At 47.7% G+C, this 22,019-nt stretch overlaps 1 protein-coding gene across 8 annotated transcripts in view; it reads left to right on the top strand.

Annotated features, from left to right (window-relative positions):
* Positions 1-22,019, top strand: part of ktn1 (kinectin 1) — a 180,507-nt gene that overhangs the window by 129,991 nt on the left and 28,497 nt on the right. For 7 of the 8 annotated variants that reach the window (XM_072489693.1, XM_072489694.1, XM_072489690.1 and 4 more), the window contains 2 exons: positions 478-568; positions 21,911-21,997. In XM_072489693.1, coding sequence (XP_072345794.1) covers positions 478-568; positions 21,911-21,997 — 178 coding nt within the window. The remainder of the gene's footprint in view (positions 1-477; positions 569-21,910; positions 21,998-22,019) is intronic. The other variant, XM_072489692.1, reaches the window with a different exon arrangement.

The following is a 22,019-nucleotide window of genomic DNA, read 5'->3' as shown; positions in this document are numbered from 1 at the left end:
TCATACACTACAGATGTTGGAAATCTGAAGAAAATAAACAATGCTGGGAAAACTGTGGGTTTGGCAGCATCTGTGGGGATTCAAATAGAATATGACTCTTAATTCTGTTTCCCCCTCTCCATAGATGCTGCCAAATGTTGACATTTTCCAACTCGTCCCATTTTTACCTTTTTGTTTTCAGTTGCTGGTTTAGTTTTTTTCCATGCATGTGCGAAATGCAAACAGATGGCCACAAATTGTGTCCTAATTAAATAATGCACAACCTAATTGCGCACAATGTGCTATTCGGTTGCGCAGTTCTGTCAGTTGATGGGCTCCTTATACAAATATATTCTTCACTTGTTTCACTACATAATGGACTAATTGAATGAGCTGGTGGGACTACGTTGAAGTTAAATGTAAAAGCACCAAATGTGAACAATCATTTGGAGAAGGGTCAGCATTCTGTGCCATCATTTTAATTGTAATTATTTTTAGGCTTTCTGAAAAAGACCAGGAAATTGATTCGCTGCATCGAGAAGCTGAGTCACTAAAGGCAGATGTTAATCAACAAAGGAAAAAAAACAACGTGAGTGCAATATTAAATAATGTGTGCCAGTTATTGGTAATAAGGATCTTAAATATTCCTGACTTGGGAGCTATTGTTTTTACTTTCTAAAAATATGCAGCACAATTTGTGAACTGCAGGAATTAGCATTATTGTTCATCGATAGAGGAGTAAGACCTGTGATTTATTCTCTCTCTCGCTCTCTCTCTCCCCATTTCGAGACCCTTGGGTTAGGGTTAAAGACACCAGCAAGATTAAAATGATACAAATAGTCCCTGAAAGTAGCTGAGCAGGGGATGCCAAGCCTGTTTTTGGTATTCAATGTATTTACATTGTAGAAGGGAGGGAGATGAGTTGCAAATGTGAATTCCTGCTGAATTTGAATTTTGCAAGGAGACAAATTTGTGTGTTGGATGGAAGATTTGGGGACTTGGACTTTTCGGGTAGAGTGACCATTATGATGAAACCGAAATGATCATGTACCCTGTCCAAGTAAAGAGCAAGACCCTTCCTTGATGTGGGAGAGCAGCGTTCAAGCTGTGGATAGTTTGGAATTATAAGGAGATATGGAATTGCTTAAAGTCTCTCAATTGCTAAAGCATTGCTGTCAGTAGCTTGAGAAAAGTAATTTATGTCGATGGGTTTTGTTTGCATTCCTTTGTAGTCTAGAGTTGCATTCTGTTGTTGGTAAATCCTCATTCTATCAATAGTTGCTCAATATTACTGCCAACCCTGCCAACACACTAACTCGGTTCACCTCTCGTAAAACTTGTGCTGGTGGATTTTCAAAAAGGTTGTTCACCTTCATCCTAAATTTTTTCTACTTTGGCCATGATTTGTCATGCTGCTGCTTGTATATCCTCTCTGTAATTTAACAGTATTATCATATTACAGTTGTATTATATTGCAACCAATGTGTCTATAGATGTGTATCAACACATAGGCCTTCAGGTCACCTACAGAGGGTGTTAAGATGCATACCAGAATTGATGGAAAGTTGTTCAGCCTTGTTCACCTGAGATCCAAGATAAAGGTATGTTTAGTCCTCTGTCCCTTTTTGTTGACTATGCACTAACATTCAGCCAAGGAACACTGAGCGGGAAATGGACACAATCTTTCTTTGGTTTGACTATCTGCATCAGCAAGACAAATTTCATGGTTCAAGATGTTGCCATGCCACCATTCATCAGCATTGACAGTATGACACTGGAGATTTCGATAGCTTCACATATCCAGGCTGCACAGCTGCCATCAATCTGTCCCTTGATGTTGAAATCAATACCCACTTCACAAAAAACTGCAGTTGTTCAAGCTGAGTGGAATAACAGCAACCTGATTACATCCTCAGCGCACTCCTCTACAGTGGCCAGACATGGACAACATATGCTAGACAGGAGAAAACTGTTTCCACCTTTGCTGTCCCAGACACGCCCTGCCATGAGATGCTGAAGGCAAGATCACAGAGTTCGAAGTCCTGGTGTGTACTAATTCCATCAGCATACACTCATTGCTAAGCCAATGAAGTCTGCACTGGCTCAGCTATGTTCACCGGATGGATAACTGCCTGTACGGTGAGCTGACCGCTTGAGTTACAACCTCGTGGGCATCCATGCATTTGCTACAGGACATCTGCATGCGAGATATGAAGATGGCGCATATTGGCACTGATTGCTTGGGAGACCATTCTGGCAGCCATGGCCTCTGGAAGGCTGCGACATGTTTGGAAGTCCATGGGAAGAGGGGAGCAGAAGCTAAAAACTCAGCCAGCTGAAAAGCCAGTGAATTTTCTCAACGCACTGTCTTCCTCTGCAGAGTGCCATGTTAGTGGGAGACCGGAGTTGTTTTCAAACCAAGATGTCCTTGCATTCTTACTTTTGTCCTGGCAATAGAGGCAGCTATACCAGCCATCACAATGAACCTCCTAGAACAAATTACCAAACAGTTCTACTCTCCTTATTGAAAATCAAGTAAAATTACTGCCCTTAATCTCTTTATTTTTTATTTTTAAATAAATTTAGAGTACCCAATTCATTTTTTCCAATTAAGGGGCAATTTAGCATGGCCAATCCACCTCCTCTGCACATCTTTGGGTTGTGGGGGCGAAACCCACGCAAACACTGGGAGAATGTGCAAACTCCACACGGACAGTGACCCAGAGCCGGGATCGAACCTGGGACCTCAGCGCCGTGAGGCTGCAGTGCTACCACTGCGCCACCGTGTTGCCCTCCTTAATCTCTTTATAACTGCAAGCCTTTCTCTTTCTGGAGCACGTTGCCATTGATCTTCCACTAATTATTCACTCATTGGAAGCAAATAGAGCTACAGAAGTTGGTAAAGCAGCAAACGACGAGAGTCAGAAAATTTGACCTTCAGTAATACTCTTCCTTTTGCTCTTAACTGACATGTTCTTTTTTTTAAAAATTGAGAGTACTCCATTTTGTTTTCCAATTAAGGGGCAATTTAGCATGGCCAATCCACCTACCCTGCACATTTTTGAGTTGTGGAGGTGAAACCCCATGTAGACACTGGGAGAATGTCAAACTCCCCACAGACAGTGACTCGGGGCCGGGTTTCTAACCCGGGTCCTCGGTGCCGTAGGCCACAGTGCTAACCACCCAACTGACGTGTTCTTGAATATAAACATCCCAAAGTGAATCTAAAATTAAATAAAACCAGAACACTGAGCCACATAAGGAAACAGCAGGTCAGATGACTGAAAGCTTCATTGGAGGGATAGGTTTTAAGGAGTTTAAAGGAGAAAAGTGAGGTGGAGAGGTGTTGAAGGAATTTGGAGAGTAAGGCTTAGGTGAATTAATTAAAATCAGGGATACTCGAGGCCTTAATTAGATGAGTGCTGGATTGTGGAGATGGAGGAGCTTATAGAGATGGGGAAGGATTTGAAAATGAGATTAAAATTTATAAAACAAGTCTTTTCTTGCAATATATGATGGAAATAAAGATATGATAGGTGAGGACCTTGAGATGATTGTAATCACTAAGGAGGCAGTATTGGGCAAGCTAATGGGGTTAAAGGTAGACAAGTCTCCTGGCCCTGATGGGATGCATCCCAGTGTGTTACAAGAGATGGCTAGGGAAATTGTAAACGCACTAGTGATAATTTATCAAAATTCACTAGACTCTGGGGTGGTCCCAGAGGATTGGAAAGTAGCAAACGTGACACCACTGTTTAAAAAAGGAGGTCGGCAGAAAGCGGGTAATTATAGGCCGGTAAGCTTAAATTTGGTTGGAGGGAAAATGCTGGAATCTATCATTAAGGAGGAAATAGCGGGGCACCTGGAGGGAAATTGTCCCATTGGGCAGACGCAGCATTGGTTCATAAAGGGTAGGTCGTGTCTGACTAATTTGGTAGAATTTTTTGAGGACGTTACCAGTGCAGTAGATAACGGGGAGCCAATGGATGTGGTATATCTGGATTTCCAGAAAGCTTTTGACAAGGTGCCAAACAAAAGGTTGCTGCATAAACTAAAGATGCATGGCATTGAGGGTAAAGTGGTAGCATGGGTAGAGGATTGGTTAACTAACAGAAAGCAGAGAGTGGGGATAAATGGGTGTTTCTCTGGTTGGCAACCTGTAACTAGTGGGGTCCCTCAAGGATCAGTGTTGGGCCCGCAGTTGTTCACAATTTACATAGACGATTTGGAGTTGGGGACCAAGTGCAATGTGGCAAAGTTTGCAGACGACACTAAGATGAGCGGTAAAGCAAAAAGTGCAGAGGATACCGGAAGTCTGCAGAAGGATTTGGATAGGTTAGGTGAATGGGCTAGGGTCTGGCAGATGGAATTCAATGTTGCCAAGTGTGAGGCTATCCATTTTGGGAGGAATAACAGCAGAATGGATTATTATTTAAACGGTAAGATGTTAAAACATGCTGCTGTGCAGAGGGACCTGGGTGTGCTGGTGCACGAGTCGCAAAAAGTTGGTATGCAGGTGCAACAGGTGATTAAGAAGGCTAATCGAGTTTTGTCTTTCATTGCTAGAGGGATGGAGTTCAAGACTAGTGAGGTTATGCTGCAATTGTATAGGGTGTTGGTGAGGCCGCATCTGGAATATTGTGTTCAGTTTTGGTCTCCTTACCTGAGAAAGGACATATTGGCACTGGATGGAGTGCAGAGGAGATTCACTAGGTTGATCCCAGAGTTGAGGGGGTTAGATTATGACGAGAGGTTGAGTAGACTGGGACTGTACTCATTGGAGTTTAGAAGGATGCGGGGGATCTTATTGAAACATATAAAATTATGAACGGAATAGATAGGATAGATGCGGGCAGGTTGTTTCCACTGGTCGGGGAAAGCAGAACGAGGGGGCAGAGCCTCAAAATAAGGGGAAGTAGATTTAGGACCTAGTTTAGGAGGAACTTCTTCACCCAAAGGGTTGTGAATCTCTGGAATTCCTTGCCCAGTGAAGCAGTTGAGGCTCCTTCTTTAAACATTTTTAAGAAAAAGATAGATGCCTTTCTAAAGAATAAAGGGATTTGGGGATATGGTGTACGGGCCGGAGAGTGGAGCTGAGTGCACAAAGATCAGCCATGATCTCATTGAATGGCGGAGCAGGCTCGAGGGGCCAGATGGCCTACTCCTGTTCCTAGTTCTTATGTTCTTATAAGTCAGCAAGCACAGGGGTGATGAGGGACCAGGGCTTGGCGCGAGTTAAGGCACAGACAGAAAATTTCTTAGATCACGGACATAGAGGATAAAATATGGGAGATGAGACTACACGACGCAGGTATGAATTAGGGTTCAGCAGCAAACCAGACTAATAGTCTCTAATGTTTTGTTGCTTCCCAGGTGTGAGGTTAAGAATCATCTGAAGTGGGGGAAAACATTTGTAGGGAAGGGAAGATTAGTCATTGTGGTCAGTATGGGAGCTAATAAAGCATAAAAACCTAAAGTCCTGCAAAATGAATTGAGTTCAGGAACTTTCTCGGAACAAGACTTCATGGTTGGTAACCTCAAGACTACTTTTGTCAACCAAGCATTAGAAGAGAGAGGATAAGATCATTTGGGACATCATTACATTGCTAAAGGTGCAAAGTAAGGATCTGGGGTTTCACTTTGACTACAGTTCTGGACTGACAGGAACTTCTACAAGGATGGTCTACATCTGAATAAGGAAAATGGGACAAAATAGCTTGTTAGTGATAATGTTCTTTAACTAGGAAGGAAGGGGGTGATGGAGAAAATGGAGCCAATCTAGGTCAGAAGGGATAATTGGAAAAGGGTAATCGTGCAGATAAATGTAGCGTGCAATGTATTAAGTAGAGGGACAAAATCAAATGGACTGTCATTAATGGAGCAAAGGCTGATGTAATGACAGAGGATAGCTTAAGATGAAAAACAATCAAATGAAGAAAAAGGACTCTTCAAATTTCCCAAAAAAAATTAAAATGTAACAATTGTGTGCAGAGTATCCAACATAGACTTGAGAACTGTGTATTGGGATTGGGGGGGGGGGGGGGCGGGGGAGTGAAAAGGAATTTCATAAAACATAGAACTCTCAGTATATTGGTAGTCCTAGAGAGATGGTGTTGATGAAGCTGGATATGAGAAACTAAATAAGCTAAATATGGGTGTAATGGCTGCAAGTTTAAAATATTTTAAGTACAATTTTAAAACTTCTGTAGACTCCGTGGTTTGATTTCAGGTAATTAGGGGAGGATACAAAACTTGAGTTTAAAAATGACTTGGAAGGCAGAAAACCGCAAGAATTGAGGGCCTGTGTGTGCGTATGTGTGTGTGTGTGTACGTGTACGTATGTGTATGTGTGTACGTATGTGTATGTGTGTACGTATGTGTGTGTGTGTGTGTGTGTGTGTGTGTGTGTGTACGTATGTGTGTGTACGTACACTTATGTGTGTGTGTGTACACTTATGTGTGTGTGTGTACACTGTGTGTGTACACGTGTGTGTGTGTGTGTACGTATGTGTGTGTATGTGCGCGCTTGACCGTCTCAAACGCAAGAATGACATGAGGTCACCCAACCAAGCCGAGGCACTGCACGGAGCTCCACCCAAGCAGAATTCGTCTCCGGCTATTAATGAGGCAAAGGCGAGGGCATCTGCCTTCACCCCCACCGACAGCACTGGCGAGTCTGACACGCTGAAAATGGCCACCATTGGATATGGCCCCAGATGAATATTAAGAATCTCCAAAAAGAACTCCACTTTAATGCAGGGTGCCTTTGGTATTGTTGAATGCTTCCCGCTTCTTTGCCAGCTTTGCTCTCAATCCTGATAGTGTGGCCTTTCCATTTGTCGTCGCAATGCTCCTTTGCCCATCTCGGGACCCGTTCTTTTTCCTGGAAACTGTGAAACTTCACAATTGTTGCTCGCGCTGGTTCATTGGGACGGGGCTTTTGTCTGAGTATCCGGTGGGCTCGATCCAGATCAGACGGGGACGCGAGTCCTACCCCCACCATCTTCCCAAACATCTTCACAAATACTCTGAGAGTTGGGCCTTCCATCCCCTCTGGCGACCTAGCAACATGGATATTTTGTCTCCTGGAACGATTCTCCACATCATTCAATTTCGTCTTCAGTGCTTTACTCACCTCAGCCATCAGCGACATCGCTGCTTCCAGAGAGGCTGTGTCTCCAAAACCACTGCCCCCATGACTTGCATTGCAGTGCCATGCGTTTTTACTATCTTACAGGTGTTCTCCAACACCAACCGAATAAGAGCTGGGGCCTCTTCTTAACTTGCGGAGGTGCCCTGACACTACCCACCTTTTCTTCTCTAATGCCACCTGTAAGCATATCGGCTGCTAATTGAGTGGGCGGAAACAAAGAAGCTGCCTCCTTTTCTCCACCAATGAGCCCAGAGAAGCCTCTGATTCAGTTGACGAATTATCGCTATCGGGTTCTTCCCCCAATCTTCCTGGGCATATCTCCAATGTAGGCACCTTATTTCCTTAAAACAGATGGGTTTTTGAACACACACACTCCCAGAAACTGGGTGAAAAGGCTAGTAAAGATAATGTACCTTAGTGGGAGCCATCTTGTGTGTGTCTTCCCCTACATACCACCACCAGAAGTTTCAAAATAGGAGATATGATTGGTTCTTTCGAAAAACCAAAAGAATATTGATGAGACATGAGAATAGATTTGGAAAATGACAGGTGGAATTCATTGTCACCAAGTGTGCCATGATAGTGACCTTTTTTAAATGGTGCAGTAATAGTCCTAATTTGAGGTGGGTGCAATGTTGTGGAAGAGTTAAAAGATTTGGGAATATAGGTTCATTGCAAGGAGAATTGAATATACAAGTAAGAAGGTTATGCTTCAGTTACACAGGACACTTGGAACCATATCTGGAGTGCAGTATTGGTCTTTTAAGGAAGGATGTAAACGCATTAAAATCAGTTTGGAGAAGATTTATTAAACTAATATCAAGTATGGTTGGGTTTCTTGTGAGGAAAGATTGGACAGGCTTGGCGAAAGGTTATTGGGTACTAGGCGGGGGGGTTACAATCATATCAGCTATGATCCTATTGAATGGAGGAGCAGGCTTGAAGGGCCATGTGCTCTATTCCTGCTCCTAGCCCGTATGTTCCCAGCACATCATTAATGGCAATGTCTTGAGTTGGTAAGGCTGTAACAGAAAAACACTAACGCGATCCCAAGTATGGGGTATAAAAACCAAAAGGTAATGAACCTATAGAATGCTTGTACCTTAATTGGAGTTGGAGTACTGCGTGCAATATTGGCTTCAAGCTGTAGAAACAATATTAGTTTTGCAGCGTGTAACACTGGCAGAAGGGAGAGTGGGGATAGAGGGGTCTTTTTCAGGATGGCAGCCGGTGACCAGTGTACTTCAGGGGTCTGTGCTGGGACCACAACTTTTCACAATATACATTAACGATCTGGAAGAAGGTACTGAAGGCACTGTTGCTAAGTGTGCAGATGATGCAAAGATCTGTAGAGGGACAGGTAGTATTGAGGAAGCAAGAGGGCTGCAGAAGGACTTGGACAAGCTAGGAGAGTGGGCAATGACGTGGCAAATGAAATACAATGTGGAAAAGTGTGAGGTTATGCACTTTGGAAGGAGGAATTTAGGCATAGACTATTTTCTAAATGGTGAAATGCTTCAGAAATCAGAAACACAAAGGGACTTGGGAGTCCTTGTTCACGATTCTCTTAAGGTTAATGTGCAGGTTCAGTCAGCAGTTAAGAGGGCAAATGCAATGTTAGCATTCGTGTCAAGAGAGCTAGAATACAAGCCCAGGAATGTACTTCTGAGGCTGTATAAGGCTCTGGTCAGACCCCATTTGGAGTATTGTGAGCAGTTTTGGGCCCCATATCTAAGGAAGGATGTGCTGGCCTTGGAAAGGGTCCAGAGGAGGTTCACAAGAATGATCCCTGGAATGAAGAGCTTGTCGTATGAGGAACGGTTGAGAACTCTGGGTCTGTACTCGGAGTTTAGAAGGATGAAAGGGGATCTTATTGAAAAGTACAAGATACTGCGAGGCCTGGATAGAGTGGACGTGAAGAGGATGTTTCCACTTGTAGGAAAAACTAGAACCAGAGGACACAATCTCAGACTAAAGGGACGATCCTTTAAAACAGATGAGGAGGAATTTCTTCAGCCAGAGGGTGGTGAATCTGTGGAACTCTTTGTCGCAGAAGGCTGTGGAGGCCAATTCATTGAGTGCCTTTAAGACAGAGATAGAAAGGTTCATGATTAATAAGGGGCTCAGGGGTTATGGGGAGAAGGCAGGAGAATGGGGATGAGAAAATATCAGCCATGATTGAATGGCGGAGCAGACTTGATGGGCCGAGTGGCCTAATTCTGCTCCTATGTCTTATGGCCTAACACATTCACTTGAGATGGGTGTGGAAAAACAAAAAATGAAGAAAGACTTGAAAGTTGGTTCTATTTGTAAGAAAAATCCAACAATATGATGGCAGCATTAAAAATTTGAGATGAGACTGGTCGTGAAGCAGAGTGAACCATAATAGTTTTATGGTCCAGAATGAGGAATCTTAGATATAAGACGAAATGAAAGACATGCGATTGAGGGGAGGATACCCATTTCCTGAGTTAATTATCGAGGAATGAATTATTAGCATTCAAGAATAGATTGGGTAGATGGATGAATGAGAAGAGATAATGTGATTCGAGAACAGAGCAGTGAAATATGAATATGATCGGTGGAGGGCAAGTACAGATGCTTTGGCCAAATATTCTGTTTCCACCCTGTAAATCTCTATGTATGATTCCATGTGTAATTAAGTTGTATAGACTAAGAATTCCTCTGGTTCAGTCATAGGGCTACTACAATTGGTAGTGGCATCCTGGATTTGGAAGGGGAATTTCAATTCTGAACATTATCCATGTACTCCACCACAGGATCTGTTCCAGCAAGGTTGACTACCTCCTCTCCCGACACCCCCCCCCCCCCCCCCCCCCCCCCCCCCCCCCCGGCCCCAAATAGCGGTTTACACATAAATAATGGACACTTTGGAAAGGTACTGAAGACCAGATTGTCTTTTCCACAAAGGTGCCACTCTTTCAGGAAAATGGGAGAAAGAAAAAAGTTGGTTAAGTGGTTTGTTTTCTTTAATTGTTTGCCATAATAACTTGTTTGCATTTAATGGTTTCTAAAGATTCCATTCACACTTTTTGGATTACCTTTCATCACAGAATAACTATTTTGCCTACCTTTCAGCTTGTTGCAGGGGACCATTCATCCCACCCCCTCATCATGCATTCCTTCACAGGTCTACTGTGCAATCTTTTGGTATTTTTTCCTGTCTTAATTACTGTACCTATATTCTAGTATCTTCCTTGAAATAAAACTCTTAATGCTGGAAAGGCAACGGTTACTTGGCTTCTGAAAGAGAAAGATGGGTGAAATGTTAACGTGTCTTTTTTCAGATGCTTGTGTGTATTTCTAGCATTCTTGCAGCTTTGTTTTTCTATTCTGTTCTGTATTGCAGTCCTGTTGCCTTGGATTTAGCTAACATTTGTGTAAAATTCTTTGAAAATCTGTTTCCTTCATTTAAAAAAATATATATATATTTTATTAAAGTTTTTCGATCAAACAAAAATTTCCCATTTTACAACTTTGTAATAATATATACATTTTTAAAAATAAATAATATGCTAACTAACGGCAACTGCCAACAACAAAATAAGAAACAACAGAAATAGTAACTTCGTAACATCTAATATAAATAACTAATATATAAACACACACAAAACCCCTGAGGACCCAAATGAGCCCTCCCCCCTGGGTTGCTGCTGCTACCTTTCCTATTTTCCCTTATCGCTCTGCGAGATAGTCGAGGAACGGTTGCCACCGCCTGGTGAACCCTTGAGCTGAACCTCTTAGTGCGTACTTTATCCGCTCCAATTTTATGAACCCTGCCATGTCATTGATCCAGGCCTCCACACCCGGGGGCTTAGTTTCTTTCCACAAGTAGAATCCTTCGCCGGGCTACTAGGGACGCAAAGGCCAAAACATCGGCCTCTCTCGCCTCCTGCACTCCCGGCTCATCTGCAACCCCAAATATAGCCAACCCCCAGCCTGGTTCGACCCAGACCCCCACCACCTTTGAAATCACTTTTGCCACACCCACCCAGAACCCATGCAATACAGGACAGGACCAAAACATGTGGGTGTGGTTCGACGGGCTTCCCGCGCATCTCCCGCACCTATCCTCCACTCCAAAAAATCTACTCAGCCTTGCTCCAGTCATATGCGCCCTGTGTAGAACCTTGAATTGTATCAGGCTGAGCCTGGCACACAAGGACGAAGAGTTTACCCTACTTAGGGCATCTGCCCACAGCCCCTCCTCAATCTCTTCCCCCAGCTCCTCCTCCCATTTTTCCTTCAGCTCCTCTACCATCGTCTTCCCCTCGTTTCTCATTTCCCTATATATATCTGACACCCTACCATCACCCACCCATTACCCCAAAATCACTCTGTCCTGGATCTCTTGCGCTGGGAGCTGCGGCAATTCCCTCACCTGTTGCCTCACAAATGCCCTCACTTGCATATAGCGAAATGCATTCCCAGGTGGCAACCCATATTTTTCTGTCAGTGCTCCCAGACTTGCGAACGTCCCGTCTAAGAACAAGTCCTTCAATTTCGCAATTCCTGCTCGCTGCCAAGATTTAAATCCCCCATCTATCCTTCCCGGGACAAACCTATGGTTGTTCCTTATCGGGGACCACACTGAGGCACCCGTCACTTCCTTATGTCGTCTCCACTGCCCCCAAATTTTCAGAGTTGCCACCACCACTGGGTTTGTGGTGTATTTTTTCGGGGAGAACGGTAATGGCGCCGTCGCCAGTGCTTTTAGACTAGTTCCCCTACGGGACGCCATCTCCAGTCTTTTCCACGCCACTCCTTCCCCTTCCCTCATCCACTTACATATCATTGACACGTTGGCGGCCCAATAATAATCACTTAGACTCGGCAGTGCCAGTCCCCCTCTGTCCCTACTGCGCTGCAGGAACCCCCTCTTTACTCTTGGGGTCTTTCCAGCCCACACAAAGCTCATAATACTCTTGTCCACCTTCTTAAATAAGGCCTTTGTAATCAGTACAGGGAGGCACTGGAACACAAAAAGAAACCTCAGATGGACCACCATTTTATCAGCCTGCACCCTGCCCGCCAATGATAGGGATGCCATGTCCCACCTCCTAAAGTCCTCTTCCATCTGCTCTACCAGTCGTGCCAAGTTAAGCTTATGCAAGGTTCCCCAGTTCCTGGCCACCTGGATCCCTAAATACCGGAAATCCCTTGTTACCCTCCTCAACGGTAAATCGTCTATTCCCCTGCCCTGTTCCCTGGGGTGCATCACAAACAGTTCACTTTCCCATATTCAATTTATATCCTGAAAATTCTCCAAACTCCCTGAGTGTCTGCATTATCTCAGGCATCCCCTCCACTGGGTCCGCGACATACAACAACAAATCATCCGCGTATAATGACACCCGATGCTCTTCTCCTCCTCTAAGTACCCCCCTCCACTCCCTAGAGCCCCTCAGCGCTATGGCCAGTGGCTCAATTGCCAACGCAAACAGTAACGGGGACAGGGGACATCCCTGTCTTGTACCCCTATATAGTCGGAAGTGGTCAGATCGTTGCCTATTTGTAATCACACTTGCCACCGGGGCCCTGTACAGGAGCTGAACCCATCTAATGAACCCCTCTCCAAATCCAAATCTCCTCCGTACTTCCCACAGGTAGTCCCACTCCACTCTCAAATGCTTTCTCTGCATCCATCGCCACCACTATCTCCGCCTCCCCCTCCGGTGGGGGCATCATCATCACCCCCAGCAGCCTCCGTATATTAGCATTCTATTGCCTCCCTTTAACAAACCCCGTTTGATCATCATGCACCACCCCAGGGACACAGTCCTCTATCCTCATCGCCATCACCTTGGCCAAAAGCTTGGCATCTACGTTCAAGAGGGAAATAGGCCTGTATGACCTGCACTGCAGCGGGTCATTGTCTCTTTTCAGGTTCAGCGACATCGTTGCCTCCGACATCGTCGGGGGTAGTGCCCCCCTTTCCCTAGCCTCATTAAAGGTTCTCGTCAGAAGTGGGGCCAGCAGGTCCACGTATTTCCTATAGAACTCCACCGGGAACCCATCCGGTCCTGGGGTCTTCCCTGCCTGCATGTTCCCAATTCCTTTTAACACCTCCTCCACCTCAATCTGCGCTCCCAGTCCTGTCATCTCCTGTTCCTCAACCTTCGGGAACTCCAGCTGGTCTAGGAAACGCATCATTCCCTCTTTCCCTTCCGGGGGTTGAGCCTTATATAGCCTCTCGTAAAATACCTTAAACACCCCGTTCACCCTCTCCGCTCCCCGTTCCATCTTTCCCCTCCTCGTCTCTAACCCCTCCGATCTTTCTCGCCACCCTCCTCTTCCTAAGTTGTTGGGCCAGCAGCCGGCTCGCCTTCTCTCCATATTCATACTGCACTCCCTGTGCCTTCCTCCATTGTGCCTCCGCCTTACCCGTGGTCAACAAGTCAAAGTCCGACTTCCGGGTGCGGCGATGACCAGCTGAGTCGCACGTTTCGGCAGCTCCCTGTGAAACGGACTTTTGGGCTCTTGATAGGAGCCCCAACGGCAATTTTGACGGCTGAAAACACCGTGCGGTAAACCAGAAGGGTGTTCCCCCTGGACACGGATGGAAAAAGGAGAGGAAAGTGGCCGGATTGCAGCGGATCCTTTGGAACAACGGCAAGGAAGGCAAGCAGAAACCAAGATGGCGTCGGAAGGTGGCAGTTTCATATGGGGCCCTGAACAACAAGAGTTCTTGAAACGCTGCGTGGAGGAGATAAAAAAGGAAATGAAGAAAGAGTTGTTGGCCCCGATATTACAGGCGATTGAAGGGCTGAAAGAGGAACAAAAGACCCAGGAGCAGGAGCTTCGGGTCGTGAAGGCGAAAGCAGCAGAGAATGAAAACGACATACAGGGCCTGGTGGTGAAGTCGGAGATACAGGAGGCACACCAGAAACGATCTGTGGAGAGGTTGGAGGCACTGGAAAATAACGCAAGGAGGAACAACTTGAGGATTCTTGGCCTTCCTGAAGGTGTGGAGGGGGCGGACGTCGGGGCATATGTGAGCACGATGCTGCACTCGTTAATGGGAGTGGAGGCCCCGACGGGTCCGTTGGAGGTGGAGGGAGCATACCGAGTTATGGTGCGAGGATCGAGAGCAGGAGAAGCTCCCAGAGCCATAGTGGTGAGATTTCTCCGTTTTAAGGATAGAGAAATGGTCCTTAGATGGGCGAAGAAAACTCGGTGTAGTAAATGGGAGAACGCGGTGATCCGCGTCTATCAAGATTGGAGTGCGGAGATGGCGAGAAGGAGGGCGAGCTTTAATCGGGCCAAAGCGGTACTTCACAAAAAAAAGATAAAGTTTGGAATGCTGCAACCGGCAAGACTGTGGGTCACATATCAAGGGAGGCACCACTACTTTGAGACGGCGGATGAAGCGTGGACTTTTATTGTAGAAGAAAAATTGGAATGATTGGACTACGAAAATGAACGTTTGGACAAAGTGGTGGGACGAGTGGGGGGGGTGGGGGCGAAGAGGGATTGTATGATTAATCTGCGGTATGGTAACTTTTCTTTCTCCCACAGGTGGTGATGGGGGGAGGTGGGGAGGGAGAGGAGATGGGGCGTTGGCCATGGGAGGCGGGGCCGAGGGAGAGGCGCGGGCTTGGTTCCCGCGCTATGATAATTATGGCGGGAATAGAGAAGCAGGAAGGAGGGGGCGCCGCACGGGGCGAGCCGTGATCACGGGGGGAAAGCCGAGGTCAGCCAGAGTTTGCTGACTTCTGCGAGCAACATGGGGGGAGTAATTACGCTAGCGAGGGGTCTAGCGGGGTGGGGGGGGGGAGGGGGGAATTACTGGGTTGCTGCTGCTGGGGAAAGGGGGGAGTGGGTGCGGGAAAGGATGGGCGGGGGGGGGCACCGTCTGGGAGAAATACAGCCGCGTGGGAAACTGGGCGAGAGGCTGGAAAAAGATGATGGCTAACCAGCAAGGGGGGGGGGTGGGAAGCCCCCCAACTCGGCTGATCACGTGGAACGTGAGGGGGCTTAACGGGCCGATAAAGAGGGCACGAGTACTCGCACACCTTAACCACATCTGCCTTAAGTTTCTTATGTTACAGGAAACGCACCTGAAACTGATAGATCAGGTTAGGTTGCGCAAAGGATGGGTAGGGCAGGTGTTCCATTCGGGGCTGGATGCGAAAAACAGGGGGGTGGCTATATTAGTGGGGAAGCGGGTAATGTTCGAGGCAAAGACTATAGTGGCGGATAACGGGGGGCAGATACGTGATGGTGAGTGGCAAATTACAGGGAGAGATGGTGGTGTTGGTAAACGTGTATGCCCCGAATTGGGACGATGCCAATTTTATGAGGCGAATGCTAGGACGCATCCCAGACCTAGAGACCGGAAAGCTGATAATGGGGGGAGACTTTAACACGGTGTTGGATCCAAGGCTGGATAGGTCGAAGTCCAGGACTGGTAGGAGGCCGGCAGCAGCCAAGGTGCTTAAGGATTTTATGGAGCAGATGGGAGGGGTGGACCCGTGGAGATTCAGTAGACCTAGGAGTAAGGAGTTCTCGTTTTTCTCCTATGTCCATAAAGTCTATTCACACATAGACTTTTTTGTGTTGGGTAGGGCATTGATCCCGAGGGTGAGGGGAACGGAATATACGGCTATAGCCATTTCGGATCATGCCCCACACTGGGTAGACTTGGAGATAGGGGAGGAAACAAGAGGGCGTCCACCCTGGAGAATGGACATGGGACTAATGGCGGATGAGGGGGTGTGCTTCAGGGTGAGGGGATGCATTGAAAAGTACTTGGAACTCAATGACAATGGGGAGGTTCAGGTGGGAGTGGTCTGGGAGGCGTTGAAGGCGGTGGTTAGGGGGGAGCTGATATCAATAAGGACACATAAAGGGAAGCAGGAAAGTAAGGAACGGGAGCGGTTGTTGCAAGAACTTTTGAGGGTGGGCAGACAGTATGCGGAAGCACCGGAGGAGGGACTGTATAGGGAAAGGCAAAGGCTGCATGTGGAATTTGACTTGCTGACCACAGGCACTGCAGAGGCACAATGGAGGAAGGCGCAGGGTGTACAGTATGAATATGGAGAGAAGGCGAGCAGATTGCTGGCACACCAATTGAGGAAAAGGGGAGCAGCGAGGGAAATCGGGGGGGTGAGAGACGAAGATGGAGAGACGGAGCGGGCAGCGGAGAGAGTGAATGAAGTGTTTAAGACATTTTATAAAAAATTGTATGAAGCTCAACCCCCGGATGGGAGGGAGAGAATGATGGAGTTTTTGGATCGGCTGGAAATTCCCAAGGTGGAAGAGCAGGAAAGGATGGGATTGGGAGTACAGATCACGGTAGAAGAAGTGGTGAAAGGAATCAGGAACATGCAGACGGGAAAGGCCCCGGGACCGGACGGATTCCCAGTTGAATTTTACAGAAAATATTTGGACTTGCTCGCCCCGCTACTGACGAGAACCTTCAACGAGGCAAAGGAAAGGGGACAACTGCCCCTGACTATCTCAGAAGCAACGATATCGCTTCTTTTAAAGAAGGAAAAGGATCCGCTACAATGCGGGTCCTACAGACCAATCTCCCTCCTCAATGTAGATGCCAAGGTCTTGGCCAAGGTAATGGCAATGAGAATAGAGGAATGTGTCCCGGGGGTGGTTCATGAGGACCAAACTGGGTTTGTGAAGGGGAGACAGCTGAACACGAACATACGGAGGTTGTTAGGGGTAATGATGATGGCCCCACCAGAGGGTGAAACGGAGATAGTAGTGGCGATGGATGCCGAGAAAGCATTTGATAGAGTGGAGTGGGATTATCTGTGGGAGGTGTTGAGGAGATTTGGGTTCGGAGAGGGGTATGTTAGATGGGTGCAGCTGTTGTATAGGGCCCCAGTGGCGAGTGTGGTCACGAATGGACGGGGATCGGCATATTTTCGGCTCCATAGAGGGACAAGGCAGGGATGTCCTCTGTCCCCATTACTGTTTGCACTGGCGATTGAGCCTCTGGCGATAGCGCTGAGAGGTTCCAAGGGATGGAGGGGAATACTTAGGGGAGGAGAAGAACACCGGGTATCTTTATATGCGGATGATCTGCTACTATATGTGGCGGATCCAGCGGAGGGGATGCCAGAAATAATGCGGATACTTGGGGAGTTTGGGGATTTTTCAGGGTATAAATTGAACATGGGAAAGAGTGAGCTGTTTGTGGTGCATCCAGGGGAGCAGAGTAGAGAAATAGAAGACCTACCGTTGAGGAAGGTAACAAGAGACTTTCGTTACCTGGGGATCCAGATAGCTAAGAATTGGGGCACATTGCACAGGCTAAATTTGACGCGGTTGGTGGAACAGATGGAGGAAGATTTCAAGAGATGGGATATGGTAGCATTGTCAATGGCAGGGAGGGTGCAGGCGGTTAAGATGGTGGTCCTCCCGAGATTCCTTTTTGTGTTTCAGTGTCTCCTGGTGGTGATCACGAAGGCTTTTTTCAAAAGGATAGAAAAGAGTATCATGGGTTTTGTTTGGGCCGGGAAGACTCCGAGAGTGAGGAAGGGATTCTTACAGCGTAGTAGGGATAGGGGGGGGGCTGGCACTACCGAGCCTAAGTGAGTATTATTGGGCCGCTAATATTTCAATGGTGAGTAAGTGGATGGGAGAGGAGGAAGGAGCGGCGTGGAAGAGATTAGAGAGGGCGTCCTGTAGGGGGACCAGCCTGCAGGCTATGGTGACAGCCCCATTGCCGTTCTCACCAAGGAACTATACCACGAGTCCGGTGGTGGTAGCTACACTGAAGATTTGGGGACAGTGGAGACGACATAGGGGAAAGACCGGAGCACTGGGGGGGTCCCCGATAAGAAACAACCATAGGTTTGCCCCGGGGGGAATGGATGGGGGATATGGAATGTGGCAAAGAGCAGGTATAACGCAATTGAAAGATCTATTTGTGGATGGGAAGTTTGCGAGTCTGGGAGCGCTGACCGAAAAATATGGGTTGCCCCAAGGGAATGCATTCAGGTACATGCAATTGAGGGCTTTTGCGAGGCAGCAGGTGAGGGAATTCCCGCAGCTCCCGACACGAGGTGCAGGACAGAGTCATCTCAAAGAAATGGGTGGGGGACGGTAAGGTGTCGGATATATATAGGGAAATGAGAGACGAAGGGGAGACTATGATGGACGAACTAAAAGGGAAATGGGAAGAAGAGCTAGGGGAGGAGATTGAGGAGGGGATGTGGGCAGATGCCCTAAACAGGGTAAACTCGTCGTCCTCGTGCGCCAGGCTAAGCCTGATTCAGTTTAAGGTATTACACAGGGCACATATGACTGGAACACGGCTCAGTAAATTTTTTGGGGTGGAGGATAGGTGTGCGAGGTGCTCGAGAAGCCCAGTGAATCATACCCATATGTTTTGGTCATGCCCGGCACTACAGGGGTTTTGGATGGGGGTGACAAAGGTGCTTTCGAAAGTAGTAGGAGTCCGGGTCGAACCAAGCTGGGGGTTGGCTATATTTGGGGTTGCACAAGAGCCGGGAGTGCAGGAGGCGAAAGAGGCCGATGTTTTGGCCTTTGCGTCCCTAGTAGCCCGGCGCAGAATATTGCTAATGTGGAAAGAAGCCAAGCCCCCGGGGGTGGAGACCTGGATAAATGATATGGCGGGGTTCATAAAGTTAGAGCGGATTAAGTTCGTCCTAAGGGGGTCGGCTCAAGGGTTTACTAGGCGGTGGCAACCGTTCGTCGAATATCTTGCGGAAAGATAGATAAACAAAGAAGGCAGCAGCAGCGGCCCAGGACTTGGGGGGGGGGGGGGGGGATGGGGGGGGGGGGGGGGGTGGCCTGAGACAAGGCAGTTGCCAATTAGGGCTAGTTTTTATTTTTTGTTATTTAATATTTATTTATTTGTTGTTGTTTTTGTTCAAATTTAAAAAGGTCATTATTATCTGTATTGTTACAATGTTGTGTAAAGGATGCACAATGTACTGTGTTGGTTGACCAAAAATTTTCAATAAAATATTATTTAAAAAAAAAAAAAACATGTCAAAGTCCTTGTGCAATCTCCGTCTTTCCCTGTATAGCCCTTCATCTGGAGCCTCCGCATATTGCCTATCCACCCTCAAAATCTCCCTCAACAATCTCTCCCTTTCTTTACCCTCTTGTTTCCCCTTATGGGCCCTTATGGAGATCAGTTCCCCTCTAACCACCGCCTTCAGCGCCTCCCAGACCACTCCCACCTGGACCTCTCCGTCATCATTAATCTCTAGGTACCTTTCAATGCATCCCCTCACCCTTACACATACCCCTTCGTCCGCCAACAGTCCCATATCTAATCTCCAGAGTGGGCGCTGTTCCTTTTCCTCTCCTACTTCCAGATCTACCCAATGTGGGGCGTGATCTGAAATGGCTATAGCCGAATACTCCGTTCCTGCCACCTTCGGGATCAGCGCCCTTCCCAGGACAAAGAAGTCTATCCGGGGGTACACTTTGTGGACAAGGGAGAAGAAGGAAAACTCTTTACTCCTTGGCCTAGTAAATCTCCAGGGATCCACTCCTCCCATCTGCTCCATAAAGCCCTTAAGCACCTTGGCCGCTGCCGGCCTCCTCCTAGTCCTAGATCTGGACCGGTCCAGCACCGTGTTGAAGTGCCACCCCCCCCCCCCCCCCCCCCATTACCAACTTTCCCATCTCCAGGTCCGGGATGCGCCCCAACATACGCTTCATAAAGTTTGCGTCATCCCAGTTCGGGGCATATACATTCACCAGCACCACTGCCTCACCTTGCAAGCTGCCACTCACCATCACGTATCTATCCCCACTGTCCGCCACTATGGTCTTCGCCCCAAACAATACCCGTTACCCCACCAGTATTGCCACCCCTCTATTTTTCGCATCCAAGCCCGAGTGGAATACCTGTTCCACCCATCCTTTTCTTAATCTGACCTCATCCGCCAGTTTCAGGTGCGTCTCCTGAAGCATGACCACGTCTGCCTTTAGCTTCTTTAGGTGCGCAAGTACCCTTGCCCTCTTAATCGGCCCATTCAACCCTCTCATGTTCCACGTGATCAACCGGGTTGGGGGGCTCTTTACCCCCCCCCCCCCTCGTTGACTAGCCATCCCCTTTTTTAGACCAGCTCCTCACCCGGTTCCCGCGCACCCGCTTATCCCCCCGACGGCGCCCTCCCATCCCATCCCGTAACAGCTCCCCCTTCCCCTTAGCAGCAGCAGCAACCCAATTACCCCCCCCCCCCCCCCGCCCCCCCTAGATCCCTCTCTAGCTTAGTTGCTCCCCCCATATTGCTTCCGGAAGTCAGCAAACTCTGGCTGACCTCGGCTTCCCCCGTTTATCCTTAGCCTCCCATTATGTGAGGCCCCCTCCTTCCTGCGCCCCCTTTTCCCGCCACAATTTCCATAGCGCGGGAACAAAGCCCGCGCTTCCCTCTCGGGCCCCGCCCCTGATGGCGCAGCTCCCCTTCTCCATCCCCCTCCCGTTCCCCACCGTCGCCCACATTTCTTTGTGTGTCCCCCCTTCGAGGGGAAAGAAAATTTTCCCCCATCTGATTCACAGTCCCTTGCCACCACCTCACTACTTCATTTCAAACACACTTTCTCCAATCGAGTCCAACTTCTCCTCTTCAATAAATGTCCATGCCTCTTCTGCCGTCTCAAAGTAGTGGTGTTTACCCTGGTATGTAACCCACAGTCTTGCCGGCTGCAACATTCCGAACTTCACTTTCCTCTTTTGTGGAGCACCGCCTTGGCCCGATTGAAACTCGCCCTCCTTCTCGCCACCTCCGCACTCCAATCCTGATATACGCGGATCACCGCGTTCTCCCACCTGCTGCTCCGTGTCTTTTTCGCCCATCTCAGGACCATCTCCCTGTCCTTGTAGCGGTGGAACCTCACCACTATTGCTCGAGGTATTTCTCCTGCCTTTGGTCTTCTCACGAGGACTCGAGACGCTCCCTCCACTTCCAGGCGGCCCGTCGGGGCCTCAGCTCCCATAATGGTATGGAGCATCGTGCTCACATACGCCGCAACGTCCGCTCCCTCTGCCCCTTCGGGAAGACCTAAGATTCTTAAGTTCTTCCTCCTCGAGCTATTTTCCAGGGCTTCTAGTCTCTCCATACACCTCTTATGCAGTGCCTCGTGCGTCTCCGTCTTCACCACCAAGCCCTGTAGCTCGTCCTCATTTTCGGCAGCTTTTGCCTTCACTCCATGGAGCTCCATCTCTTGGGTCTTCTGCGCCTCCTTTAACCCCTCAATCGCCTGCAGCATCGGCGCCAGCACCTCCTTCTTGAGCTCCTCCACACATCGCCGGAGGAGCTCCTGATGTTCCAGGCCCTATACCAACTGGCCTCCCTCCACCGCCATCTTGCTTCTCACTTCCCTTCTTTGCCGCTGCTCCAGAGGATCCTCCACAATCTGGCCACTATTATCTCTTCTGTCCATTCACATCAGGGGGACTCCTTTCTATGTCGCCTCACAGTGGGTTTAGCCTTCGCAAATTGCCGTTGGGGCTCCCGATAAGAGCCCAAAAGTCCGTTAAAACGGGAGGTGCCGAAACGTGCGACTTAGCTGGTCATTGCCGCACCCGGAAGTCTGTTTCCTTCATTTTTGACGACAAAACTCTTCAAGAGTAGATGTTTTTTTCCAGCTTTGTCTTTCTGACGAATGGTGCAAAGTACTTCATATACATTTAGCCATTTACATTTTAAATTCACAATTGTTAATCCCCAGATTTTTTTTTTTGTTTTTTGAAAGTAATCATTTACAAAATTTCTTGGCTGAACTGAAATAGTTCTTTCTAAAAATAATTAGGAACTTCGAGAGAAAAACTGGAAAGCAATGGAAGCATTGACATCAACTGAAAAAATGTTGCAGGACAAAGTGAACAAGACAGCCAAGGTTGTAATAAATGTGAAAATGT

The sequence above is a fragment of the Scyliorhinus torazame genome, chromosome 2 (assembly GCF_047496885.1).
Source record: "Scyliorhinus torazame isolate Kashiwa2021f chromosome 2, sScyTor2.1, whole genome shotgun sequence".
Classification (NCBI taxonomy): domain Eukaryota; kingdom Metazoa; phylum Chordata; class Chondrichthyes; order Carcharhiniformes; family Scyliorhinidae; genus Scyliorhinus; species Scyliorhinus torazame.
This window is presented reverse-complemented; position numbering and strand designations above follow the sequence as displayed.